Raw genomic sequence first — 27755 nt, forward strand, 5'->3', positions numbered from 1 at the left:
GTTGTTTCTATCTTGAATGACAATATCACATAAGGGGATGGAGAAACACCCACTTGAAAATCCCTACAGGTGACTGTGAAATTACTGATTGGCCAGGGAAGTTGCAGAGGCTTTCAGTGATGCTGTTGCACATATTATAAGTCCATAAAAGTCCTCAGTCCTTATAAGCGTCTTCTGAACTAGGCAATATTAGCCCAGTCCTATGAGGAAAGTGAAAGTAAAATGAAAGTTATTAATAAAGAAAAACAAATTGTGAGAAACAAAGACTTAGGAAGACCCAGGTGAAGGCAATGGTAGCATATGATGAGTTTGTAGAGCTCTAGCCATCAACGAAGGTTGGTGGCCCTCTGTACTTTTAAGAGCCAAGGCCATGTTTACCTAGAGCATAACATTTCAGATGCTTATGTGCAAGTTAGGTTTCGTTTTCTGGGAAGCATGTGCTTATGTTGGTGCCGTTGGAGTGATGTCCTTGGAAAGTGGTCATCAATGCAATGAGTCACTACCACCATCAGCTAACAACATTCTTTTCAGTATCAGGCTAGGGTTAGGTGAGCGGCTAATATATGTATTTATACCCGAGCAGCTCAGTGGCAGAACTGCTATGAGGATGTCTGAATGAACTGTGGTCCTTCTAGGAAGTTCACTTTCAGATAGTACTCCATTATGTGTCAGCCACCGCTGAGAGGAGGGAGCAGTTCTGAAGATACCTTCCCTCTTCCTATCTCACTTCAGAGACACGCTCACTTCAGAATAGTTTGGAAATGAGAAACACATTCCTATTACAAGTGGGGAGGCATGTAACGGAAAAGTGCAGGCTTTGGAATTCAAATCCCGGCTTCTTCACACTAGCTATGTGAGCTTGGGCAATTTATTTAAATCTCCCTGAGCCCCGTATAAATGATGTTTATTACCTTGCAGGGTTGATATGAGAATTAAGAGAAAGATCTTGGATTTGCCTGGACTGTAATGGATATACAACGAATGGTTGCTGTTTGCTGATAACTTCAAGGAGAGCCTAAATTGTTAGGGCTGGTCTGGGTAACAGTAACTGATTTGCTTCAGCATTACTATCAGACTTACCGCAGTTTAGACCTGGATCCCAGAGCAATTCTACAGGAATTCGTGTCCCATTCATCACCACCCCCTCATCACCACCAAAATTTTGCTTCAGATGAGGAGGAGTTCCAAGTGTGTCCATCCTCCACATGAGGTACCTTGTCACAGGGGGGTTCAGATGACCACCCGTCAATGGTCAATGCTGCTTGGTCCCCAGCTTCACACGGGTACTGGATGTTATGGGACCTCGAGTGCGCGCGCGCGCGCACACACACACACACACACACACACACACACACACACAATCTCTGAGATGAAGCCATATGGGAATTTAGCAGTTAGCAGTCCTTGGTGATAGTTTATATGGACATTTCTGAGAGAATCCTTTGTTCAACAGTGGTAAAAGCAGAACCAAACACTGGGTTGGGCTAGTACGGTTTATACAAATTCTATGACAATCTATCTGCAAGTTAAGTTTTAAAACAGAGATGGGGCCAGCTAACCTCATCATTCTGTGAGTCATTGGATATAGACTAGACTTGGTCATCTCCCTTTGCTAATAAGGAAACTGGCTTAATTAACTGAAGGAAATTAACTTGGATAATTTTTCAGTGTGAATCTGTTTCCAAAGAGGGGCTGAATGTTTCCCTTCCTGTGAGCTGACACTCATACAGCAGTTAATTCCAGAAGCTGTGTTAGCATGCTGTTTTTGCCAACTGACAAACGTAGTATTTTCTGATCAAACTCTCAAGCCTTTCCCCTTGCTCTCCAACATCTGAGGGCAGAGTAATGAGCTATCCAGAATGATTTTGCAACTTGGGAGTCTTTGTAATATGAGAGTCAAATACCTATTCTCAGTAAATATAAGCCTCCCAATTGACTTAAGATAATTGAATGATTTTTAGATTTATTGTGTATATACGTTCCTCCTCAGCCACTGATTCTAAGCAGGCACAAAATCACCTCAGAAAACCTGACTTTTGATATTTGAGTTGGTTCATCTGAGTTAAACCCAAAATATGTGGAAATTGGATTATCAGTTCTAGATATGGATCCCTTTGTCTGTGAAGCTCCAAGTGTCCAGTAAAGCTGAAGGTGATGTCTTTCCTCATATGGTTCTGTGGACCAATTCTGAAAACGACAGGGAGAGAAGGGTGCTTTTGACTTTATTCCAGTGTGTCTCATTTTCCTTTTTAACTGATTTTTAGACTACAAATAATTTTCTTTCCCAGTTAGTTTGGAATTTCTATAATTCCCTTCCAGATGTTTGTTGTGGTTCATTTTGGTGGTTTGCTAAGGTATTTTGCTATATTCTTTTCTTCCCCTGCCCTTAGTTTGAAGGAGGTCTAAGCTCACAGTGTAGCTATATTTCTGGAGAGAACTGCCACCCTTACAGGATTTACTGTGGTCATTTTCTTTTTTTTTCTCCCCACAATATGGCTCTTTGTGAATTAAAATCAAGGCTCCTAGGGCTGGAGGTAGGAGTAGGACATGGGAAGCCTAGCCACATTATAATGAATAATAATAATAGCTGTCTCCCTCCGTTGTGAGCTCTCCCAGGCAGACTGTGTCTTACTCATTTCTGCATGCCCAGCTTCTCACGTAGGGCCCAGTGCATAAATGATGCTCAGTGAGTGTGTGTTGAATGAATGAACTATGAATGAGCTAATTTTTTCAAATACCCTTATAATTTATAAAGATATACCACATAGCAACATGGGGTGATTGTTTTCAAGACCTCAACCATTCCTCCCTCATTTCATTATGATTGTGAAATTGCTTTGGAATTTTGGAACAATGATACTTTTACTGTATGCCTTTCATGAAAAGCCAAAGTCTAATTTTTTTTTTTTTTTTAATTTGAGGAGCTGTGGAAGGGAGGGAGGGGAGGAGTCTGTTAACGTGGTAGGTTTCTTGGAAAGAAATTCTAAAATGTACTTATCTCTGGATTTATTTTATTTGTTTATTTATTTTTTTTACATCCATAGGTTACAGCTCTTTTCCTCCACTTTCACCAGAATGTAGGTGAATTTTAACAAAAACAAGAGCCATGTTTTGAAGAGAGAAGAGTAACTAGGCAGCAAAGGAAAGACTGTTTTTACAACGTGTGTTTTGACTTGGCAAATGCTCAAGGTTGTTCCGCTTACCCAGATAATCCACACTGCTTCCATGTCCGCGATAGCTGAGCTCTCTTTCCACCATACAGGGTAAAGATTTCGGTCTTTACCCTGTACCGCAGCCAGTGGCAGTGCTGTCCCCTCCCGGCCCCCTGGCTCCCATAACCGTGGCACGGCCACCTCTCGGGGAGACTCTCCCAGGAGTTCATAAGCAGGCCACTTTTTCTTAAATGGCTTCATCTGTTGGCACCCATCACCTCCATGCTGACTTTTCCCATAACACTCAAGTGTAAAAGCAAGAAAATAATTGTATTCCTGTTCTCTCCAAACCATTAGCAGGTAAGATAAAGGTCAAAGTCAGCAAAAGCAGACAAACTTCGAAATTAAAAAAATTGGAAAAGTCTTTCATTTTTCTTACAGGTAAAGCAAGAGCCACACTCAGGCTTATAACCCAGAAAAAAAAAAAAAAATTCAGAGGCCCAAATGCAGGTGAAATAAAATCGAGAAGAACTTCCAAGTAATGACAGTGCTTCTGCCCCAAGATACTGAGATTTCTTTCCCATCTTGGTTCTCAGAAGCATACAATTTAGTGTGCTTATATGCATGCCCCATTCGTTCCTGTGAAAGACAAACAGAAAGAAAATCTTTAGGAAGCACTATGATTCAAAATCTGTATTACATTGACTTACCACCTATATTATCACAGTGTGTCAGAAAGCATATTGCTCAGAGGTGGGGTGCACAGTAATTTGGAAATACTCATTTTGGGCTTGGCATGGGATGACCTTGGCCTATTGCAGATTCATGCTCTGCAGCTGTATTAGTTCCTAGGGCTGTCATAACAAAGTACTACCAACTAGGTGGCTTAAAACACCAGAAATTTATTGTCGCACAGTCCTGGAGGCTGGGAGTCTGAAATCAAGGTGTCAGCGGAGCCCGTGCTGTCTCAGACTCTGCGTGGAATCCTTCACTGCCTCTTCCTAGCTTCACATGGTTTGCCAGCATTCTTTAGCATTCCTTGGCTTATAGCTGTGTAACTCCAATTTCTGCCTCTGCCATCACATGGTATTCTCACTGCGTGTCTCTGTGTCTTCATGTCGCTCATGTTGAATTAGGAGCTCACTCTACTCCATTATGACCTCATCTTAACTAATTACATCTGTGGTGACTGTGTTTCCAAATAAAGTCACTTTCTGAGGTATTGGATTTAGGACTTCCACTTTCAATCCCATAACACACTCATACACTGTATGTATATACTTCTGCTTCAGAGCCCTCAGAAAGTTTCCCTGATCTTCTTTTATAATGGTCCAAGTTTACAAAACCTCCGTTTGCTTCCTCCCCAAGCCCTGGGTTTTTCCTCCTCAGCAGTGTTCTTTCTTGGAGGTGAGGTCCTTGCATCAAGGTAAGTGAGAAAATTGAAACTTTAAGAGTTAAGCCCTAAAGGTTACACACACACACACACACACACACACACACACACAGAGTTCCATTTCAACATACCTGTTCCCCACATTTCTCCCTTTTTTTTAATGTTTATTTTATTCTGAGAGAGAAAGAGAGAAAAGCGAGAGAGAGCATGAATGGGGGAGGGGCAGAGAGAGAGCAGGACAGAGGATCTGAGGCAGACTCTGTTCTGATAGCAAAGAGCCCAATGTGGGGCTCAAGTTTACAAACTGTTTGATCATGACCTAAGCCAAAGTCAGACACTTAACCAACTGAGCCACCTAAGTGCCCCCCCACCCCACCATTTGTCTTTAAATCATTCTTTTGATGGCTCAAATGTTCCATTCTTCATTGTCTCAAAAAGAAATACCTCGCTGGGAATGTAAAATGGCATAGCCACCAGGGGAAACAGTATGGTGGTTCCTAAAAAAAATTAAAATTAGGACTACCATATGACCCAGCAATTCCACATCTGGACATACACCTAAAGGAATTGAAAGCAGGCCTTGAGACATTTGTAAACCATGTTCATAGCACCATGTCTATTCATGAGAGACAAAATGTCCATAGATGGAGATGCATGGCATATGCATAAAATGGAATGTTATTCAACCTTAAAAAGAAAGGAAATTCTGATACATGCTACAACATGGATAAGCCTTGTGGATATTATACTAAATGAAATATTCCAGTCACAAAAAGACAAATACTGTTTGATTCCACTTACATGAGTTATCTAGAGGAGTTAAATTCATAGAGGCAGAAAGTGGAATGCTCTTTGCTAGGACCTGAAGGAAGGAGGGAATAGGGAGTTATTGTTTAATGGGCATAGAGTTTCCATTTTGCAAGATGAAAAGGGTTTTGGAGATGGGTAGCAGAGACGATTGCACAACATTGTGGCTGTACTTAATAACTCTATAAACTATACCCTTTATGGTCAAGGTGGTAAACTTTATGTTATGAATATTTTACCACAATTAGACCTTTCCATCACATTTTTTCATCTGTCCCTGTTTTCTTAGTGTCAGCCTCTCCTGCTCTCTGATTTCTCTTCATGTCCAAACACACTTCAGACTTCCTTTTCCTTCATTCACCCCCTAAAATACCAGCCACAATGCCTTTTTCCCTCTTGCTTTTCCAAACAAGGTATCTGACAAGAAGAGTCACACTCAGCATCTCCATTCTTCACCATTTGCTTTTCTTACTGACCAAAAACCCAGTATTCACTTACAGCACAGTTCTAGAATTTGCTGTACAATGGGATAGCTGCTCATTGCGTGTAGCTATTTTAAATGTAATTAAAATAAATTAAATTTAAAAGTCGGTTCCTCAGTAGCACTAGCCACATTTCAGGTACTCAACAGCCACACGAAGCTGGATGCTAATGTTTCGGATAGTGTAGACACAGAACGTTTCCATCATCTCAGTAAGTCCTGTTGGACAGCCAGCACTGTTCTTGAACAGGATTCTCAAACTCATGAGAATCGCTTTGAGAGCTTGTTAAAACACGGAGTTCAGGCTCCACACTCAGCATTTCTGATTCAGGAAGTCTAGGGAACTGGCCAAGAATTTGCATTTCAGGGGTGCCTGGGTGGCTCAGTGGGTTAAGTGTCCGACTTGCGCTCAGGTTATGGTCTTGTGGTTTGTGGGTTCCAGCCCCACACCGGGCTCTGGTACTGACAGCTCAGAGCCTGGATCTGCTTCTGATTCTCTGTTTCCCTCTCTCTCTGCCACTCCCCCACTTGCACTCGCACTCTGTCTCTCTCTCTCTCTCTCTCTCTCTCTCTCAAAAATAAATAAATAAATAAATAAATAAATAAATAAATAAATATTTTTTAAAAGAAAAAAATTTGCATTTCAGCAGGTTCCCAGATGATCTCGATGCTGCTGGCTATCCTAGCAGAACCCTCTCTTGCTTCCCAGTGAATTACTGTGACACCAATCCAATGGTCTCTTAGTCCTCATTTCAAACTGCAACTGACAGTCCAAATCTGACCACAAATTCTTTTTTTTGTCCTACTTTCCTGATGATGTTTTATTTTGATCTCTCGCTAGTACCATTGGTCTCTTTGCTGACTTCTCTCATCCGGTTAATAGGGCCCATCACCAGCTTTGTGCTCACTTCGGAGGGAAGGTTTGCACCTGTGTTGTTTAGGCCACCTCATATGTATGGTTCGATGGCTGTCAAATAAACATCGCTTTATTTCTAAGGCCATATCTTCAGGTTTGTGGAATACCTGTATTTGAATATACCCCTACTCCTGAACACTATGATTTTGAAAACAAAGCGGCTGTATCTCTACCCTCTCTGGCCAATGAGCTGATGCTTCCCAGATGTCTGATAATTGTTGCCATGCATTTCTTTAAGTGATGTTAAGATGCTTGCATGAAAAGCTCCATAGAAATGTCAAGTATTATGTGTACCTGTTCATTAAATATTCATGCACTTAGAGAAGTCACCACTACAGTATGCTGAGTAATTTCCTTAATGCCTTTCCTCCTGGTGACCAACTGTTTTATAGACTTAATCTGTTTAATCCTTTCCATGAGGTATAGTAAGGGTCACACACGAATATGCCGATTTTCAAATCAGGAACTGAGGTGCAGAAAAGTTTAAAAGAATGACCAGAGTCACAAAGCTTGTTACACATCTGCCAAGGAACTTCAGTTCCTATTCATGACTCCCTTGCTAAGCCCCAACTCCCTTGCAAAGCCCCCAACTCCCATGCAAAGCTCCCACTATTAGAGAACACTAAGCTTCTGGATTTAAACATAAAAAGAAATTGCTAAATGTGATTCAGTGCATACTTCGCATAATGCATTTCTGTGACACTTCATAGTAATGAGATAATTACCATGGGTACAGTATTAGAGTATACATATTCTGATAAGTTACAGCTGTAAGAAATCAGTAATGGCCATTAATCATTCCATGTTCATTCTTTACGAATCGCAGACTAGAAGTTAAACTGCAGAGTCCCGAAAAACCTAAGACAAATTTTATAGTCGTCATTTCTGCCTTTTAGATGAAGAGTTTATGAATACAATCATTTCTCCCTAACTTAAACTAATTTGGGCAAACAGCTGCCTAAATTGAGAAAAATCTGAATTGAAGTGTAGTGGTAAATACATACTGCATGTATATATTTAAAAGTAACAACTGCAATTCAAACTAGACCATCAAACTGTTTGTAAATAAACATCCTTGGGGAACTACTTTAATTAATATATGAGAAAAGTTCATAATACATGTATCAATTGTTTATTTAAATTTGAGTCTCTTGAGTGCTTGAAACCCATTTCTACCTTAGGTTAGAAATAGTAGGTTAAGCATTCCGACTATCCCCCTTATAATCTTTATTATACCTATTTTTTTTTTTTTTTTACATAGTAAGCTCTCTTTTTTTGTACACAAGAATACATACGAGTTGGCCCTTAGCCAAGTTACAGCTAAAGGCAAAATTATCAGGAATTGAATTAATCAGGTTTTACTACACAATGCGTAGAAACAGCAACAGACACAAACTTTTTCATTTCAAATTTAGGAATTAGTTACATATTTTATTTTTTATTTATTTTTAATTTTTTAACGTTTATTTATTTTTGAGAGAAAGAGAGAGAGAGACAGAGTACGAGTGGGGAAGGGGCAGAGAGAGAGGGGAGACACAGAATCCAAAGCAGGCTCCAGGCTCTGAGCTGTCAGCACAGAACCTGATGTGGGGCTTGAAGCCACGAACTGCAAGATCATGACCTGCGCCAAAGTCAGAGACTTAACTGACTGAGCCACCCAGACGCCCCAGGAATTAGTTACATATTTTAGAAAAGAACCAAATGTTAGTTGGTTCATCTTTCGTGTATATCCCAATTAACTCGAGAGTAAAATTCCTGGCTGCTAAATTTATAAGGAATTGTAGACACTATTTTGCCCAGGCAAAAATGGAGGTAGAAATAATCAACTGACTTCCACAGAACACACAGCTTGGTTGTGAGAGAAGTGATCTTAGGACCCAAGGCCCCTGACTCTAAGTGTTAAGATTAGGCCCACGCCCATCCACCCCTTATAGGTGAAATACGTGATGGTGAACACGCAGAAAAGGCAGACAGCTCCTACCTATAGCCTGGTCCAGTATCTAACTACCCAGACTGGCACATTCAGGCTCGTCATGTAATTTAAGGCCATTTATCCAGAATCATTCATAGTAGAGAGAGAGAAGAGCCATACACAGTTCTATAAGTTAACCAAACTGCGGTCACCAGAATAGGAACATCGCTGCTGTCTGTGTTTGACAAGTGTTATACATAATGGGAGCTTTTTCCAGTAGACACTTTAGGAGCAAAGTGAAAATGTGCAACAGGCTGTGAATTTCTTTGAAAGCAGGGGTCTTATGGATCTTTTCACATTCTCCGTACCCCACTCAGTACCTGATACCAAGCCGGTCATCAAATAATGAAAAATCCTTTTAAATGAAGCATGTAATTTACACGCTTTTGTTTTGTTTGAAGATAATTGTGATTAGGATTTAAGGTTTTTTGTTTTGTTTTGTTTTTTGGGGGTTTTTTTTGGTTTTTTTTTTTGTTTTTTTGCAAATTTACTAAAGCTAAGAAACCGTTGCAGAAGAATTTAATGAATTCCTGCTCTCTGACTTAAGATGAGGCTCCCAGTTACTTAGTAACTACCTGCCAAGTTCAGCTGCCCATCTGAGTTAACAGTGCCTCCCAGAGTGATGTTTAAAAGCGAGTCACTGATTTGAATCCAGAGTCCAAATAGAGACTCTGTGAGAGCTGGAACAAGCTTTGGAGATTGGGCAGGCCAGCCCTCTCATTTTATAATTGAGGAAGCAGAGGTCCAGAGAGGTTAAGAAACTGCTGCCCGATCACATAATTAAGTTTGTTTAGTTGCTGCGCTTTAGTGAGATCTGGAAGGCGCCACATGCAGATTTTTGCTTTTCAAGTTCCTGACATTTTCTGTTGTGTACACTCAGGGTATTTTTAAATACTGATAAGCATGTGAATGCAGACCTCATTTAGTTAAATCCGGCAGTGTGGGCCGTCTTCAGTGAAATCTATTACATTGCCTTGCTTGATGCCTTTATGTTCAGCTCTTTTTGATTTGTGATGTTCAGTTGGACAAAAGGTAACAACATATTCATTGCAGTAAAAATCTTCCCCCTTTTTTTTAATAGTCACGTAACTTCAAGTATATCCCTAAAGTCATCATTTGTTGTTACAAAAAATTTTACTTCAGAACTGAGACCAAGGTGAAAAAAACTCTGTCCCAGGGGAGTTTTAGAGAGCTGTAACCATGCAAAAGTAGGCACTTACAGAAAATATTATGCAAACCTAACTGTAGCATTATAATGGAAACTGCATAAATAATATCTGGATGGCTAGGTAAGAAAGATAAAACCATTGAAATACATACTTCTGACTCTACGCTGTTACGGTACATTGACAATGCACCACAATTTGAACAGGAAGTTGACAAACTCTGAACCTGTTACAGGCAAAGTAATTGATTGCGTGGGGCGTGGGGCTGGAGCAGGGAATCCTGACTATCATTCTTTGTTCTTCCTCTGAAGAACATTCCCTCTTACACTGTGGCCCCAGTCTCTCTGTGCCTCAACATTCCTTCTCTGCAACTCTGAGGTCGGGTTGGGATTATCCCTGTGAAGTAACATTTACTAAGTCTCGGGGAACGGTCACTATTCAGAGCCTCCCAAATACTGGCACACTTCCGCCTGCATTGAGGTTTCGCTTAGCACCATCTCTGACTATACTCGTCTGGCCGGTAGTTAAGGGATAAATGTGAAGTATACTTTGAATTTGGGATCGGTCCCAAATTCAAAATTTGGGAACGGTCGTATTCACTAATGTCCTAGTGCCCTAGTGCCTGATGTATAACCCAGCACATAGTAGGGACTGAATCAAAGCATGAACAAATTTGTGCCAGATAGAATCATTATTGAGTGCCCAATGTAGGCAAGACATGGAGAGGACAGAGATATGTTTAAACCAGATTACTAGTTGTATTAGTTTGTTAAGGCTGCCATAACAAAGTAGCATACACACTGGGTGGCTGCAACAACAGAAATATGTTTGCTCATAGGTCTGGAAACTGAAAGTCCAAGATCAAGCTGGTTGTCAGGAGGATTGGTTTTTTTCTACCTTGGTTTATAGATGGCTGTCTTTTGTGTGTGTGTGTCTTCACTTTAACTTTAACTTTAAAGACCCTATCTCTAGATACGGTTAAATTCTGAAGTGTTCTGGGGTTAGAGCTCCAACATGTATCAGTTTGGGGAGGGCATAATTTAGCCTATAACATTAGTCATGAGCACTGGCTTTATAGATGTTTGCCATTTGGGGTATCCGTGGGGTTAAATGTAGACTACTACCTTGCTGACTCCTTTGGAAAATTATTTGCCATAGAGGTTTGATAATAAGTGTACATTTTCATCAAGAAAGGGGCATTTTGGAGTTGATTGTTGTTTCAGGGGCTGGAGTGGGCGATTGAAAATCTTGGGAAATCCACACCCCCAAGAATAGAGTAAAACCCCAGAGGACTAAGGTAATGAAAACACTTCAGAATCTGAGGGTGACCGCCAGCATTGCCATCCTCCCTGGAAGTTCCCATCCTGAAATGGCTGGTACTTGGTTAGCCCCCGGAAGTTTGGTGGTCACATGTCCAGTTCCTACCCAGGAGATGAAAACGTAGGGACCAAAGGCTTTCCTCGGATCTTCAGTACTCATTGCCTTTCAGGACTGGGAGGACTCTGTTGGAGCACGATCAAGCCTTGTCTTTGGGCTTCAGATTGGACAGAGAGGATTTACACTTCTGCCCCTTAAAGGGATAAGAAAAGGTCGACCCAGGCTCAGCCTTGGTCACTCCCTGTACATAATTGAAAATGCTGCCCACAGAAGTCAGAGTGAGGTTGCAGGGAAGAGGCTGTATGAGTGACTCTGACTGTTGCTATAACAACAGTACCTTGGTCTAATTTCTTTTGAAAAATGAATTTCAGCTGGTGGGATGAAACCAAGCAGCTTCTCCCCACAGATGAACGCTCTGCCCACAGCCTCCAGAGCTCTGCTGTCTATGGATTGAGTGCACGGGGTTGTGCATGCCACTGCCTGGTTGAAAATGCTCAGAGCCAGTTAAATCACACCTGTGTTCACCCAAATGCGAGAATGTGCCTGTGTGCATGTGGACGTCTTCACCCACGGGCCATTCATCCTGGAAAGAAAAATTCTCTAGTTCTGCCTTGCCTCCCGGTTTGTGAACAAAGTTTCTCTAAAGACATGTAAATAACGGCAATCACCTTGCTGGTGAATGAAGGCGAGTTCCCGTAGCTTTCAGTTGTGGAGTAAAAAAACCTGCGATGGAATGGAGGTCTGGGAGTCAGACACTGTCTAGAAATAAGAATAACGTCCGGTTTGCTCACTTTACTGAGATGGGGTGTGTGTAGGTGGGAGGAATTGAGAATTCTCTAACAGGAGGTAGCTCTCAGCTTTGCTTTTGCTTTCTTTTCTTACAAAAAAGAACAAATGTCTGACCTCTTTGAGGGAAACAAGAGGCTTTTTCATAGACAGGAGACCTTACTGCAATACTTTTGTTTTCCAAAGGGAGATAATGCAAAAGCAGTGTCAGGTCTGGGTGCTGTTGGCTGTTTGTGTCCCCTAAACTGGTGCAGGACGTAAGTGCCACTGAGGAAAATGGTCTCCTGGAAGGGGCTAAAAACTAAAATGAGAGATTCTCATTGAAAAGAAGGGACATTTTGAGTAAACAGTGAAATAAAAATATTCTTGATTTTTTACCCAAGGGAAAGAAAAGTACTCAGCCTCCCTGAAGTATTCCTCCCAGAGAATAAACAAATGGAAATCTCATGCTTAGTTCTAACTTGCCTGTTCTTTGGTCTGTGTTGTTTGGTGTAAGTCTCCAGCTGTGAATGATGCAGATAAGATCTGATCTTTTCATTTGCCCTCTTCCTCCCTATGGTTTTTTTCTTCTTCCTCGACAGCCTCCTTCACACTCCTTTCTTTATGGCTCTAAATAAAATCCCATTAGGAATTTCAGATTGTAATCTGAGGTCATGCATATAGGCATGTTTGAATACATAACATATGCATGACTTCTAGTAAGAGATATCAGAGATATTCCTAAGAAAATTGTTTCTTGTCCTTAAAAATAAATGTAACGTAATGCGCATGTGTGTGTTTATGTATATGAAAAGACAGAGCAATTCAGGGTTCAGATTGCGGAATTCTGATGGCAGCCACAGAGCTCAGAGGAGCTTTTCCAATGGCCAGCTTCCAAGTAAAGGAAGCTGCCACCGGGATGCACACATTCACTCCCTCTGGAAGTTTTCAGGGCTGCCGCATTCATCACTTCTCAAACACATGCTCCATTTGCAAGAGTAACATCTTCCTCGTAGAGGAGCACAATGCTTTTCTGTGAATCAGGCAGATCTGACTGGAAGCCGTGAACACATCGTCCTTAGACCGTCATGACACAGGTGCCTAAAACACTTACCCAGAATTTCTAAGCAAGGTTTGCTCATGTTTAATCAGGACAGGAGTCATCAGACGCAGAAGAGCAGAGTAGGTGAGAATAAGTGGAACTAAGAAGGGCTCTGCTGTGTGCCCTGCGACAAGTTACTATCCACTCTGAGTCCATTCCTCTTCTATCATGGAGTTGTGAGGATTAATCAAGATAATATATGTAAAGCACTTAGCTTGATGCCTGGTACAGGGTAAGCTCTCAGCCAACTAGAATATTAAATGACAAGGATATCTTGAAACATTTAGTAAGCAGTGAATCAAATTCTTGGGTACAAACTTAGAAGTTTAGAGCCTTCTAGTGAAAACTATGGGAGGAGATTTGAAAATCAGATAACCTTGACATTTGCAGAGATAACAGTCCCGGATTTTAACCAGTAGTTAATAATTGTTGAAGTACCAATTGGAACTACATGTATGAAGCTTGTGAAAAATATCCTAACTTCAGATATAAAAAATAAAAAGTACACAGGGTTCGTGTGACTTGTGATGAAAAATAATTTATTCGTTCAATTGAGACAAAGCCAGGAGCCTATATGAACATTTATGTATTTGGAAGAACGGAGATTTGAGATCTTGGGATTTAGCGTTTCTAAATGTCAAGGGCCCTGACTGCCACCGCTGCTGATGTTTTATGATCCCTTCCCAATATGTTGTTGTATATTCAGTTGGTGCTTGTTACACGTGTAAGAAAAACTAGAGGATAAAAGCATTCATAAAAATTCAGCCACACACACGCAAATTTTAAATGCTTTTTTTAAATTTTTTAAATAATTTTTAACATTTTGTTTATTTTTGAGAGACAGAGCGAGAAAGAGCTTGAGCTGGGGAGGGGCAAAGAGAGAGGGGAGGCATAGAATCGGATGCAGGCTCCAGGCTCCAAGCTGCCAGCACAGAACCTGATGTGGGGTTCGAACCCCCGGACCATGAGATCATGACCTGAGCTGAAGTCAGACGCTCAACCGACTGAGCCATCCAGGTGCCCCCAAGTTTTAAATGCTGTTAAAGAGTACCTTACTCTGGTACCTCGCAGCTGGAACTGGGTGAGCATCCATGTTTCAAACCCTGAAAAGAGGCACGATCACTCTCGTGTACACCTAACTCTACTTGGAAATAGGGTTTTAAGTCTGATTCATAGCAGAAAGGAGAAAGATCATGGTCATTTCTAAAAATAACCTCAAAGTCCCCCGGAATGTTCTCAATGGCCCTTGAGCGGGGGCGCTGAGCAGTGCCCCAGCATTCCCTTGGGCCTCTGTGGCTGAGGTTACAGATGCCCACCAGGAGGGTGAGGCCCCTTTTAAGATGATCCTTTTCTTCCTGGAGCATTTCAGAATGGAGATTTCTAACTGCTCGTGGCTGACATTCCGTCCAGAGACCCAACCTTTCCCAACGATCAGGCTCAGAGAAGCTGCACCCTGGGATGGTCACAAGTATAGGTTTTAAACTCTTGGCTTTCAGGAAAATAGCATGTGTGTATATATGTGTATTTTTACTTCATATGGTTTTTATTATGTAGTAAAGTTGTTTTCTCTCTAAAATAATGTTAGGAGTGTATAAGGCTGACAAGGGAAGAGTTCAGGAGTTGTGATAAGATTGTTCTTTTTCATTTTGTGTTGCTCTGCCCTTCACATAGATCTCCTTTTTTTTTTTAAGTTTAAAAAAAATTTTTTTTTAATGTTTATTTTTTTGAGAGAGGGAGAGGGAGACAGAGCATGAGCAGGGGAGAGGCAGAGAGAGGGAGACACAGGAGCTCCAGGCTCTGAGCTGTAAGCACAGAGCCTGACGTGGAGCTCAGACTCACAAGCTGCGAGATCGTAACCTGACCTGAAGTCAGACGCTTAACTGACTGAGCCACCCAGGCACCCCCACATAGATCGCCTTTTAAAAAAGTACTCAAAACTTTTTTGACAAAACTTTTGTCAATATATGTCTGACATGCGTTTACTTTGGGTGTGGTCTTTGTTCTTAGGACTGAGTCCACCCCTCAGCACTTGGCACATGGGTATACAGCGTGCCCTAGGTTCATTTGAATGAAAGTGAAGCTGGGGCGCCTGGGTGGCTCCGTCGGTTGGGCGTCCGACTTCGGCTCAGGTCATGATCTCGCGGTCCGTGAGTTCGAGCCCCACGTCAGGCTCTGTGCCGACAGCTCAGAGCCTGGAGCTTGTTTCAGATTCTGTGTCTCCCTCTCTCTCTCTGACCTTCCCCCATTCATGCTCTGTCTCTCTCTGTCTCAAAAATGAATAAACGCTAAAAAAAAAATTTGAATGAAAGTGAAGGTAAGTATATAAATATGGAGGGAGAAAATGGTCTAGGATATTACTTTGCTCAGAGAAACCTACAATGTAAAAACTAAACCTTTTCATGAAAAGTCTTATAGAAGTCCAGCAGGCTTCTACAGAATTTGAGGTCCTCTGAGGTTTGAAATAAAACAGTCTAGAGCGTTGTTTCTTAGTCCTGTTTGTGAGCTGTCCCGAATTATCATGAATTAACTCAGGAGCATTTTATATGGACATTGGGTTTCTGTGTGTATGTGTATTTTTTAAAAAAATCAAACCAACAATTTCAGAATGTCAGAACTCCAACAGAATTCTTATTCTAGATCAGAATTTCTAAAAACTAGGGGTCCTGGGCCAACTACCTCAGAGGAATTGAAGTCTTTATTAAATTTCTTTAGGGACACCTGGGTGGCTCAGTCAGTTAAGCGTCCAACTCTTGACTTTGGCTCAGGTCATGATCTCAGTGCCATGAGCTGGAGTCCCGATTCAGGCTCTGCACTGACAGTGGGGAGCCTGCCCGGGATTCTCTCCCTGCACCTCCCCCACTCGTGTGCGTGTGCTTGCTCTCTCTCTCTCTCTCTCAAAATAAATAAATAAACTTTAAAAAATTTTTCTGTAGATACCTGTGCCTCCAACCTGTGTTCCGCTCTGGATCCCACCTTGAGCTACTAAATCAGAAACTGTGCAAATGGGACCAAGAAATCTGCATTTGTAACAGCTCTCCAGGTCACTTTAGAGTTGGATAATGAATGGCCTAGAAAATTGAACCTCTAAATAAACCTCAAAAGATCCTTTCTAAGGGTGCTTAAATCTGGTAGACAGTTCTGGAAGTGTTTTTTGCACACTATCCACATTCTAATAAAATATCTAACACGTGAATACTCTGCGTCCCTTTAAATACATTAAATAAGCACGTCAAATTTATCCATGTGTTCACAAGCTTATGATCTGCTGGTAGAATGAGAAGAGAATAACCCTATGAAAATTGATACAGTGAATCATCTTCTGGTTTGATCAGAGCAGATCAGAATGGCCAAAATGTTCTCTTTGAGCCTTTAAATTAGTTATAACATCTGCAAACTGAAATTCCATTTCCTCTTCAAGTCCTGGGAAATGGTTATATCTCTGATATGGTGAAGAAAGTTCACTCACACTTTTGGTTGGTGAGTGCAAAACCCCTTAAAGTCTTGGTATGGAAATTTAAAATTCAACCATGAAAATATCCAGCATTTTGAGTTCACACACTTGTCAAAACATCTGACCTTGGTAATGGCACATGAAATCTCTGGGTTTCAGTTTCAGCTTTCCTTTACACAATTCTCCTCATATGCTCTCTGGTTGTTCTGATTCCCTGAACCCATAGGGTCCTCAAAAATATTAAGCAGGGGACGGTCCACAAGCCATTTCCAGCATCTCAAAATAACCAAAATAAATTGTACATTTACTTAATTGTCATGAAAACTCTAGGCAGACCACTATTTTCAAGTGCATACTTCGGGGAACAATTACACAAATTTGGTGTAGTTATTTGAGAGATTGCTCTAGCATTCATTTGTACAGCCTCACGAAGAAAAAGGAAGGCAGTTACAGTACAATGTGTTTAAGAATGCCACAAGAGCACGTGGACGGTCCCCGGGATCAGGACTTGTGGGAGGGACTGTCAAGAGCAACTGTGTAGAAGGTAATGTGTAAACTGATTGTGAAGGAAAAATAGAACTGGTCAGGTGAAGAAGTTGGATAAGAGTATATATAACGTATGCAAGGGCTCAGAGAGACAGAGAATGAACACTGTATGTCCTGAGAACTGCAAATAATTACGTCTAGCCAAAGACAGAGCTGATTGGTGTTGGGGGACAGGTGGAAAGGAAGAAGGTTAGAGGTGATAGCTAAGACAGGAGAAGTAAGTAAGCAGAGATGAGGATTGAGTTGTGGAGGGCCTCTGTGCTGGATTTAGATGATGCTGAAGACAGTGGACAGCTCCAGAAAAGCTGTGCAGGTGAAGAATGGGCATGATCAGTTCCACACGTTATAAAGAAATTCACAGCCATAGTGTACAGAATGGGTTGGAGGGGAGCAAGCAAGCCTGGGGCTGAGAGAGTCATTCAGAAGCTGCTGCAGAAAACAGGAGAGAAGTGTTGACGATCTGAACTAATGCAGTGGCACTGGGGGTGGAAGATGAAAGTAAAATTCGAAGATGATAAGAACAGATAGTTCTTGAGGTATAATTGGGTGTGGGTGGTGGGGAAAGAGTGGAATCAAAGATGATTCCTGAAAACAGTGTGAGAGAGCATTATGACGATTAGCATCGGAGTCCAGTGGTGGTGATGAAGGCACAGCCAGACTCTGCCATCCAGGGTGTGGTGTGGGCTCTGCAGTCAGACCTGAGTCTGAATTTGAACCTGGGTTGAGCCACTTCCCCACCCCCAAACCGCAGCTCTGTAATTTTGTAATCTCACTTAATCTCTCTATGCCTGAAGTTCTTTCTCCATAAGACAGTTACAATAAAACCTACCTTTTAGAACCATTGTCTCCTACGAGACAAGGAATCTGATGGCTTACCCCAATGGCTTTCATCTTAAAGACCTCATTATTAATAGTAACCTCATCCTCTATAGTACCAGGCTCCGTCCATGATCCTGCCCAGTTTCATGCAAAATCAAGGACAAGGCAATATGAGTTTTTTTGAACTTACTAGCACTGCTAAAAGTCAAAAGGCAGAAAGAACCTCTTTTTGTGTGTGGATATTCTGGCCCAGGGGACCCCTAAGGGAGCCCCTCCATGTCAGCAGAGGCCTGGTAATCTTAGCTATGTTCCTCATCCCTGTTATGGGTGTCATCTACCCCCACCAAAACACTGACCTTTTCCCTGTAGACCCATAAGACCAGCACATGACCTGTCCCAAAGGTTTTATATGAGGATAAAATACGATTCTGTGTGGAAGTGCTTTATAACCCCAAGGCAAAGCTATTCTTCTTACTATTGGTCCAGCTGTCATATCACCCCTCCCAAACCATTCTGTCTCTCTCTGCCTCTCAGTTTCTCTCTGTGTCTATCAGTTCCTCCCTCTCCCTACCCCCACCCCCACTTCTGTCTCTCTCTATCTCTCTCATGTGCACACACACACACACACACACACACACACAGTTTCACAGAAACACAAGCTATCAAGCCACACAGTAGATGGGAGACTCACGCTCAAGCCATTATGGAGGAGGAATTGTTTCCTTCAGAGTAATTGACACATGATAGCAGCCCATATTGTCATAGGCACTGGATGAACAGCGTGCTTCAGCCCCTGCCACCGCAGCTTCCCTTAATGGGAGAAAACATTTATATGTAATAATAGTAATACAGGGACAAGGGAGCTGATGCTCAGTAAAGAGTTTCTGTGATTCTTCCACAAGGGCACAAATCATACTAAGAGGGTTCCAGGTTTGTACAGCAGAAGGACCAGGGAGTCCCTAAGATAAAGCCATTTGAGCTCAGACTCTTATCTGAGTCCTTGGGTGGCAGGGGCTCACAGGGATGCCTCCATATTCGGTGAACAGTCCTCCTGCTCATTGAGCAGAGTGCTTGTGAGTTCCTCAGCCTTCTCAAGCTCACAGGTTCTATCTCTTCCTGCCTACTTCCTTCTATCTTCCAAGAGGGGCGTAAGAGAATTAGACTCTCAGACCTCCTTTCCATACGGCAAAGGATGATGAAACAGACAATAGGGATACTAACATTGCTCTAAACTGTTTTGGACACAACTAAACAAAACATGGAACTACAACATAGTATATTCAATGATGTCTTTCTTATATTTCCAAATGCTGATACATGAAATGTATGTCAAGATACTGGTTAAAGGGGCCAGCGGTAGAGAATATTAGGCCCTCAAGGAAATGGAAATACTCAGCAGTTCCATTCAGGTCACATGCTGAAAATGCATTTGATTTGAACCTCAACAATCTAGTGCTGTTCTACAATCTAGGACACGAATGCATTAGCACTTGGACTTGGGCTTGAATTGCAAATTTGATTTTTGTTGTTCATATTAAAAAAGCTACACCAGATGCTTAGAAAACATTAGGATTTTGCCAGCTAGGGAACAGAAATATTATCATTCTACCTATTTGTATTTTGAAGATCCAGAAAGCAGTCTATCTCCATTGCAGTTTTGACTATGATATCACTGAATTTTAAAGGTAATAATAGCTAAGACTTAGTTTGGTGCTTACTGGGTACCAGGCTTGAAGTTAAGTGTTTTCCATATTATTACATTTAAGTTCATTCTCACAGTACCTCTATGAGCTAAATATTATTAACCCGTTTTGCAGATATAGTAACCAAAACTTAGGAGAAATTAAATAAGTTTTCCAGGATTCATTCATTTAACAGATAATTATCGACTATCAACTATGAGCTACTGGGGTCCCAGTAGTGAACAATACAGAAAAATCCCTCTCGTCATATAACTCACTTTCTAATGAAAGGGATCATAGCTAACATTTATTAAGTACCAGACAACATTTATATGTATTAACTCTTAGGCGGAGGGAGGAAGTCTTGGGTTTGAACCCAGGCATTCTAACTACTGGGCCAAGGCTCCTGTTTTTGTATTACTGCCCTATACTTCCCTACCCAGGTAGGCCCCCTCAGCTGGGAAGAGGTGAAACTTGGGGTTCCCAGACGGACCTACCTTTCAGCATGTTCTAAGCCACCACTGTTTTACAGAGGAACAAACAGACCATTTGTCTTTATTTCCCCATCCTGTCCCATCCATTTCATGACCTAGAACAGAATGATGGACATGAACTTTCTAAAATAAACTCAGTTTCGTTTGTACAAGTGCCTTTTTTTTTTTTTTTAACATCGCTTCAGGTGGTGCCGAGGGCCCCAAGTCTTCTCTTCTTTAGGCCCTAAAGCTGTGATATTTGAACTTGCTGCTGTGTGTTAGAGCTACATTCAAATATCTGCCATGCCTATGATCACAGCCACGATTTTCTGGTATGTTCAATAAATAACATAATTATCTAGCAGTTGCTACCTAATAGGATGGATTGAACCCGTGTTTTCTTTGAAGTCAAACTCCAGTGTGTCCCAGTTAGACCCTTGTTTTCAGCAATTCTGGGGCTTCTACCAAGTGAATGCAGACAGTGTTAGGTCTTGTGATTAAACAAACACATAAGATTTGGGAACAGGGGTTAGACTGGATTTTTATTCAAGGACCTTTTCTGTTTACTTTTGAAATGGAATTCTCTACTTATGAGAGAATAGCAATAAAGTGGCACTGCTTAGAATCCCCCACATCATCTGCAGATTGGTTTTATTATACATAGGGTTCCTCCAGAGCCTTGGCAGTTCCACGTGTGAGTGAAGAATGGGGTCAGAGGGAATTCTGCTCCTCTCTTCCTTGCTTCTATAATACACTGCGCCTTTGCCAAGAATAGGAGAGTGCCCAGGTGGAGGACCATTCTGCCTCCCCCCTCCTCATGCCGTCCTGCCTTCAACTCTGCAGAGTTACTGAAACCCCTTGTAACCTGACTTAGTCTTCCTTTGGTCTTTCAGCAGGCATTTCCCAGGAGCTACTCTTTGCCAAACTCTTTCACCAGAGCCCCACACATTGGCCCTTTGTGACAGAAAGGACGGGGGCAGACAGATGAATTAGGTTTATAGTTAATAAATCCATAGGGTTAGCAAGAGTTTTCTCAATTGGACTTCTCAAATAAGTCCACCTAAGTGAACACAACACTCTGCAGGGTAAGAGTTCCCATTACTCTTGTAGAGTCTCCAAGTCTGGCCTTCCTTATGGTCAATAAGGCTGCCTCCTGCTCTGACTAAAATTCAACTCTTCCAGCTTCTGTGAGTTAGACAATAGAATTAATTATTCAATTTGTCATTACTTATTAACTGCCGCTATGAACCTGAACACTAGGTGCAGCCCCATGAATACACAGTAAACAAGTCAGTCATAGTCCCTGCCTTCTTGGAGCTCACTAAACAGACATTTAAGCAGCTGCCCCAAAGTATGGGAGAAACTGTAATGGGGAAGTGGAGATTGCTTGGAAAAACTTATTCCAGGATATCCAACCCAGTATCGGGGGGTCAAAGAAAGTACCTAAAGTAGTTAGCGTGCAGAAGGGATGGAAGATTTCCTAGAGGAAGTAAAATCTAAGATATAACCTGAAAGATAGGTAGCTGTTAACCTGGGAGTGCGGAGACAGAGGGAGAAGAATATGTTTCGCGGAGGGGGGGGGGGGGGGCGGGAAACAACATGTACAATGCCCTGGAGGCCGAAGGAAGCTTGACACATTTAAGAACCTGAAAGAGTTTCAGGGGAGTTGATAGAAAATGTTTGGCAGGGGACAGGGAGGTGATGCCAAACAGAGAAGCAAGAAGATGAGCCTGGAATGATGAGCAGAAACCAGGTGAAGTAGGCTCAGTCTGGATTTTAATCTAAAGGCAATGGAAATCATTTCAGGGTTATAAACAGGAAGGACAGTATATATCTTGAAAGAGGTAGCAGTTTAGAGAATAGATTGTTGGAGAGCAAAGCAATGGACAAAAGAACAGATGAAGGAGTGAACGGATGGATGAATGGAGGCAAGGCAAAGAGACCAATCAGGAGACTATTACAACGATCTAGTGAGAGAAAATGGTATTCTGGCCTAAGATAGTGGCAGTGAGGTTGGAGATGAGGGGGCATGTTAGAGGGATATTGTAGATGGAGAATCCATAGGACTTGGTGATTGGTGATGTGAGATGTTTTGAGAAGAATGCTCAGGTTTACAGTTTGGGTAGCTGAGGAGACATTGAGTGGGGAAGTGGGTAGATACTGAGACAGTTAACATGGGTGGGGATCGTGTTTGATAATCAGCTTAATGTTGAGACATGTGGTGTTTTAGATGCTTGTGAAGCATCCAGGAAGAAGATGTGGAGTTCAGCAGAGAAGCCTGGACTGGGTACATTGTTATGGGGTCACCAGCCTAGAGAAGATAGTCAAAGCTGTTGTAATGGATGTAATCATTCAGGCCTGTAGAGTGGGCAGGAACAAAACGCATAAGACCAAATGACACTGAGAAAGAGCAAATGGAGAGAAAGAAGGAAGTGCAGGAAAATGTGCTATCATGGAAAGCAACGGAAGCATGCTTTCAGAGACGTGTGGGCTGCTAGATCCCAAAGTGTTGGGAGGTCAAGTAAATAAGAACTGAAAGGAAGTTACGGGTTATGTTAACCATTAATCTTCATCTCCGTGCTACTCAGTAAATGTGTTAAATTCCATGTTCTTAGAGTATTTTTAGTGTTTTTTTTTTAAATATTGTTGATTTAATTCCTTGATGTCTTCAGTTAAGATGTAAGAAAAAGTTAAGATGGGTATTAACATCTTCCTTAAGTATAACACATTTGGGTCCAAGTCTCACATTTAACATCACTTTGGGAAATAATAATAGATGATTCTCTGCTGTAAGAGAAGCACTGCCTTTAACTGTCTCTTTTTCTTTTGTTCCCCACCCTCCAATCTTTAGTTTGTTTTCTGTCTTTCAGCCTCATGGGCTCTTCTTTTGAATAAAACCTTTTCCCACAGAATTTGAAGCCTGGCTACTTTTGAACTTAGACATAGAACATCTTTCTTGTGTGTTCTAACGCATTTAAAAGTTAGTTCACAGCTACATCCCCTCGCTCAAAGAGTAAATGATGACTTGGAGGTTTACTTGCCCTCTTTCCTGTGTCTTTTCCAGCTCCAAGAGACCGTGAAAAGGAAGTTGGAAGGAGCTCGATCACCACTTAATGGAGACCAACAGAATGGTGCTTGTGATGGGAATTTTTCTCCAACCAGCAAGAGAATACGAAAGGACATTCCCACAGGGATGGAAACCATCAACATGCCGCTGCCTTCAGCTTCTCCTCTTCACCAACTTGACCTGAAGCCTTCTTTGCCCTTGCAGAATAGCGGAAGTCACACACCCGGGCTTCTAGAAGATCTGAGTAAGAATGGTAGACTCCCAGAGATCAAACTTCCTGTCAATGGTTGCAGTGACCTGGAGGATAGCTTCACCATCCTGCAGAGCAAGGACCTCAAGCAAGAGCCTCTAGATGACCCTACTTGCATAGACACATCAGAAACGTCTCTTTCCAATCAGAACAAGCTGTTCTCAGATATTAACCTGAATGACCAGGAGTGGCAAGAATTAATAGATGAGTTGGCCAACACGGTTCCCGAAGATGACATACAGGACCTGTTCAACGAAGACTTTGAAGAGAAGAAGGAGCCAGAATTCTCACAGCCGGCGACCGAGACCCCTCTCTCCCAGGAGAGCGTGAGTGTGAAGAGCGACCCCTCTCACTCTCCTTTTGCACACGTCTCCATGGGCTCTCCCCAGGCGAGGCCTTCTTCTTCGGGTCCTCCCTTTTCTACGGTCTCCACGGCCACTAGTTTACCTTCTGCTGCCAGCACTCCCGCAGCTCCAAACCCCGCGAGCTCACCAGCAAACTGTGCTGTCCAGTCCCCTCAAACTCCAAACCAAGCCCACACTCCGGGCCAGGCTCCACCTCGGCCTGGAAATGGTTATCTCCTTAATCCGGCAGGAGTGACAGTGGCTGGTTCAGGGTCAGGCCCCATGGCGGTGCCCAGCTCCGACATGTCTCCAGCGGAACAGCTCAAGCAGATGGCTGCACAGCAGCAACAAAGGGCCAAACTCATGCAGCAGAAGCAGCAGCAGCAGCAACAGCAGCAGCAGCAGCAACAGCAGCAGCAACAACAGCAACACCAACAGCAGCAGCAGCAGCAACATTCAAACCAGACTTCGAGTTGGTCTCCTCTGGGGCCTCCATCCAGCCCCTACGGGTCAGCTTTCTCTGCAGAAAAACCAAATAGCCCAATGATGTACCCCCAAGCCTTTAACAACCAAAACCCCATAGTGCCTCCCATGGCAAACAACCTGCAGAAGACGACAATGAATAACTACCTCCCTCAGAACCACATGAATATGATCAATCAGCAGCCAAATAACTTGGGTACAAACTCCTTGAACAAACAGCACAACATTCTCACGTACGGCAACACTAAGCCCCTGACCCATTTTAACGCAGACTTGAGTCAGAGGATGACCCCGCCGATGGCCAACCCCAACAAAAACCCCTTGATGCCCTACATCCAGCAGCAGCAGCCTCCGGCCCCGCCCCCGCCACAGCAGCCACCCCCGCCGCCGCCGCCACCGCAGCTCCAGGCTCCCCGCGCGCACCTGAGTGAGGAGCAGAAGCGCATGCTCCTCCTGAAACAGAAAGGAGTGATGAGCCAGCCCATGGCTTACGCCGCGCTTCCGTCCCACGGTCAGGTAAGTGCGAGAGCGAGGCGCGCTTGGAGCGGTGCTGGTGGTGCGTTTCCCACTGCCCACGGGCGATGCTCTCCACGCGGCCGTGGGGGCGCGCTGTAATTACCTGCAGAATCCTTCCTGTACCACCTCCTGTGGTTGCCGGGTTTGGGGTGTTTTTGTTGTTGCTGTTGTTGTTTCTTTTCTCCTAAGAGATGGGAAAGGTTGGTACGGGAGACTTTTCCTGTGTTTGGATGCCTAGGAGTCAAACTTCTTTCATTTCCTGCCGGCAGAGAAGAAACCGGAAATCAGGTGAAGTTCTCACTGAGAGAGAGAGAGGCAGGCCATAGAGGTCGCAGGGCAAAACATGCTGATTCTTCTGTGGCATCTCTCCCGGGCCATATAGTCCTAGACTCTGGTTGGTGGCAAGGCCAGAGCACTTAGGGATCTCTGCATCAGCTTTATAAGGCCCTAAACCATCTTCACCTATCTTACTGAATGGCGAATAATGGAAATGTGGACTCTTGACGTTTCAAGGTGGGAGAGCTTTCTGTATTTTCAAAGGGAAGTGGAGGATAGATTTTTGTAGGACCATTCAGCGTTTAAACATTTGTTGCTCAACTAGCACAGTTAGAAGCTGTTTCAACCTCGTGACCTGGGAGTGCAATAAAACCTCTCTGGTTCAGCTCTAATTCAGGAAAATTTGATGGTGAATATATATCTTAGTGCCCGATCAAAATAAATTTTCCTCTTTTTCCCACTGTCTTTCTTTATGACATTCTGGTTTAGGGGTGTAGGGCTCTCAATGGTCTGTGGTAAAAATGAGTGGCAGTCATTTGGGGAGTGTGAGTCCTCACTGACAAGCATTCAGTCCCGTCATCCTGACCAGTGTAGCAAGCAGCCAAAGTTCCTTTTTTTTTTTTTTTTAAACATTTATTTATTCTTGAGAGACAGAGCGTGAGCAGGGGAGGGGCAGAGAGAGAAGGAGACACAGAATCCGAAGCAGCCTCCAGGCTCTGAGCAAGCAGTCAGCACAGAGCCTGATGCGGGGCTCGAACCCACAAACTGAGAGATCATGACCTGAGCCGAAGTCGGACGCGCCACCAGTTGAGCCACCCAGGTGCCCCATGTAGCCAAAGCTCCTTAAACAAACCTTATCTTCCTTGAAGGAATAAGGGATTGGAGAAATGCACTGATCTACTGACTTTCCTCCAACATGGGTGAACTCACTGGAGCCATCATTTCACTACCAATTGCTATTTTGTGCCTTAGTCCTCTTAGGATGGTGACATTTGCCTCGTAGTTGAGGATTTTGCACAAGAGTCTTTGCTTTAAGGGCTCTCCTCTGCAAACAGGTTCTAACTAGTGCTTGGATGTGTGTCCACAATTGGAAACATTCTAGCACTGGGAAGTACAGCAGGCAGATCTCGCGTCACTAGGGGCTGTTGGCATCTTGCATGTCCCAGTATGGCCGCCCCACCCCACACCCACCTTCCCTGAGCTCGGTGGAGGCTGCACAGGAGGAGCCCGTGCTGGCCTGCAGAGACAGGCCTGAGCTCTGTGGCTCGATTCTTGTCCTTCACAGCCTACCAACCCCAAAACCTCACAGTGGTTTCTTGTCTGCACATGCCGGCCAGCTCCAAAGAAATTCTGTCTGGCGGGATAGAAATATGGTTTGGTTTCCACCAACTGTAATCAGCAGCTGGTAGAAAAACACCATTGAAATGGGAGCTTTTATGTTTTATCTTGGTCTCATTAAAAAAAAAAATGCCGTTGGAAAATGCAACATTTTATACACTTCAATATTAGGTTCTGTAGGAGGTAAAAATGTAGGGAACGTACAGGGATGTTTGTTGTAGCCCGGACACGTCAGACATTTATGAGATCACAGGCTGTCAGAATGGTCTGTTGTTAATCTTAATACAAATTGTGCTGCTACACTTGCTGTTTTTACGGGAGCCACAGAAAGGTATTTCCTCCGAGCCAGACCTAGGATGATTAATTCCACCTCACAGGCTCTGCAGACACGTGGGTGCCGTGTGAACCCATCCTCACTTCCCACCCTCATTAAATGTCTTGAAATTTGCTAACTTGGGACGAAGTTCTTGTCTTTGCTGGAACACAAATTTTAAAGGTACTTATTTCAGGTCCTTATGCTTGCCTAACTGTGAGTAACTGAAGCCTTGAGCCACAGAGGTCATGCTTTGAAAGGACTCAGCCAAGTGTAGAAACAAAAGTGATGGTTTTCTGGATTAAATCTGTGGGCTCCTCCTCTTTTCCTTCCATCTCATGAGGTACTTTCAGGGTAGACAGAATCCTCCTGTTTGAGGCCTCATTAGAATAATCACTTCTTAACCTCAAAAAGAACCATCAAGCAAAAAGCACACTTTTTAATGAAATATTAACTCACCACTGTTTGAAACAAGCTTCAAAATACATATATAAACATGTGAATATCTTTCTGCAAACATACCATTTATTTCATGCTTTTACCTGATTGTGGAGCAGTATTTACATAGCTCTCAGAATAGTTAATTACACTATATGCAAGTACATTGCACAAATATGAGCTCAAATTACAGGCATGATATAAAATATAATTATACATAGGTGTAGTTCAAATTTGTTTTCTGCTGTTGCTAGTGAAAATTCACTTTACTGTTTGTTGGCCACAAGGACCACAATCAACACTTAGTTTTAATGAGTGACTGGAATATCAAAGCCAATAATACTAAAACATTTATTTTAAGGTAATTATCTTATAGAGATGTTTACTTACTTGGGATATTTACAGAAAATGCCATTTCTTTCAGAAATGAATAGAAATTCACTCACCTGGATATTTTTTTAAAAGAGGGAACCAAAAACTAGGAACAAAAAAGCTTCTTTAAAAATTCCAAGTATGTTTTATTTAGTAATTCTGCTACTCAGAATTCATATATTACCCCTTACAATTAGAAAATTAAACAAAGATTTATGTACAAAGATTATGCTCATGATGTTAACTTATGATAGTG

General features: G+C 42.6%; 1 protein-coding gene across 2 annotated transcripts in view; it reads left to right on the top strand.

The window, feature by feature from the left end:
- The window catches only part of MAML3 (mastermind like transcriptional coactivator 3), a 415666-nt gene that overhangs the window by 221215 nt on the left and 166696 nt on the right, over positions 1-27755 (top strand). For both annotated transcript variants that reach the window (XM_058721324.1, XM_058721325.1), the window contains exon 2: positions 23167-24762. In XM_058721324.1, coding sequence (XP_058577307.1) covers positions 23167-24762 — 1596 coding nt within the window. The remainder of the gene's footprint in view (positions 1-23166; positions 24763-27755) is intronic.

The sequence above is a fragment of the Neofelis nebulosa genome, chromosome 3 (assembly GCF_028018385.1).
Source record: "Neofelis nebulosa isolate mNeoNeb1 chromosome 3, mNeoNeb1.pri, whole genome shotgun sequence".
Lineage (NCBI taxonomy): Eukaryota > Metazoa > Chordata > Mammalia > Carnivora > Felidae > Neofelis > Neofelis nebulosa.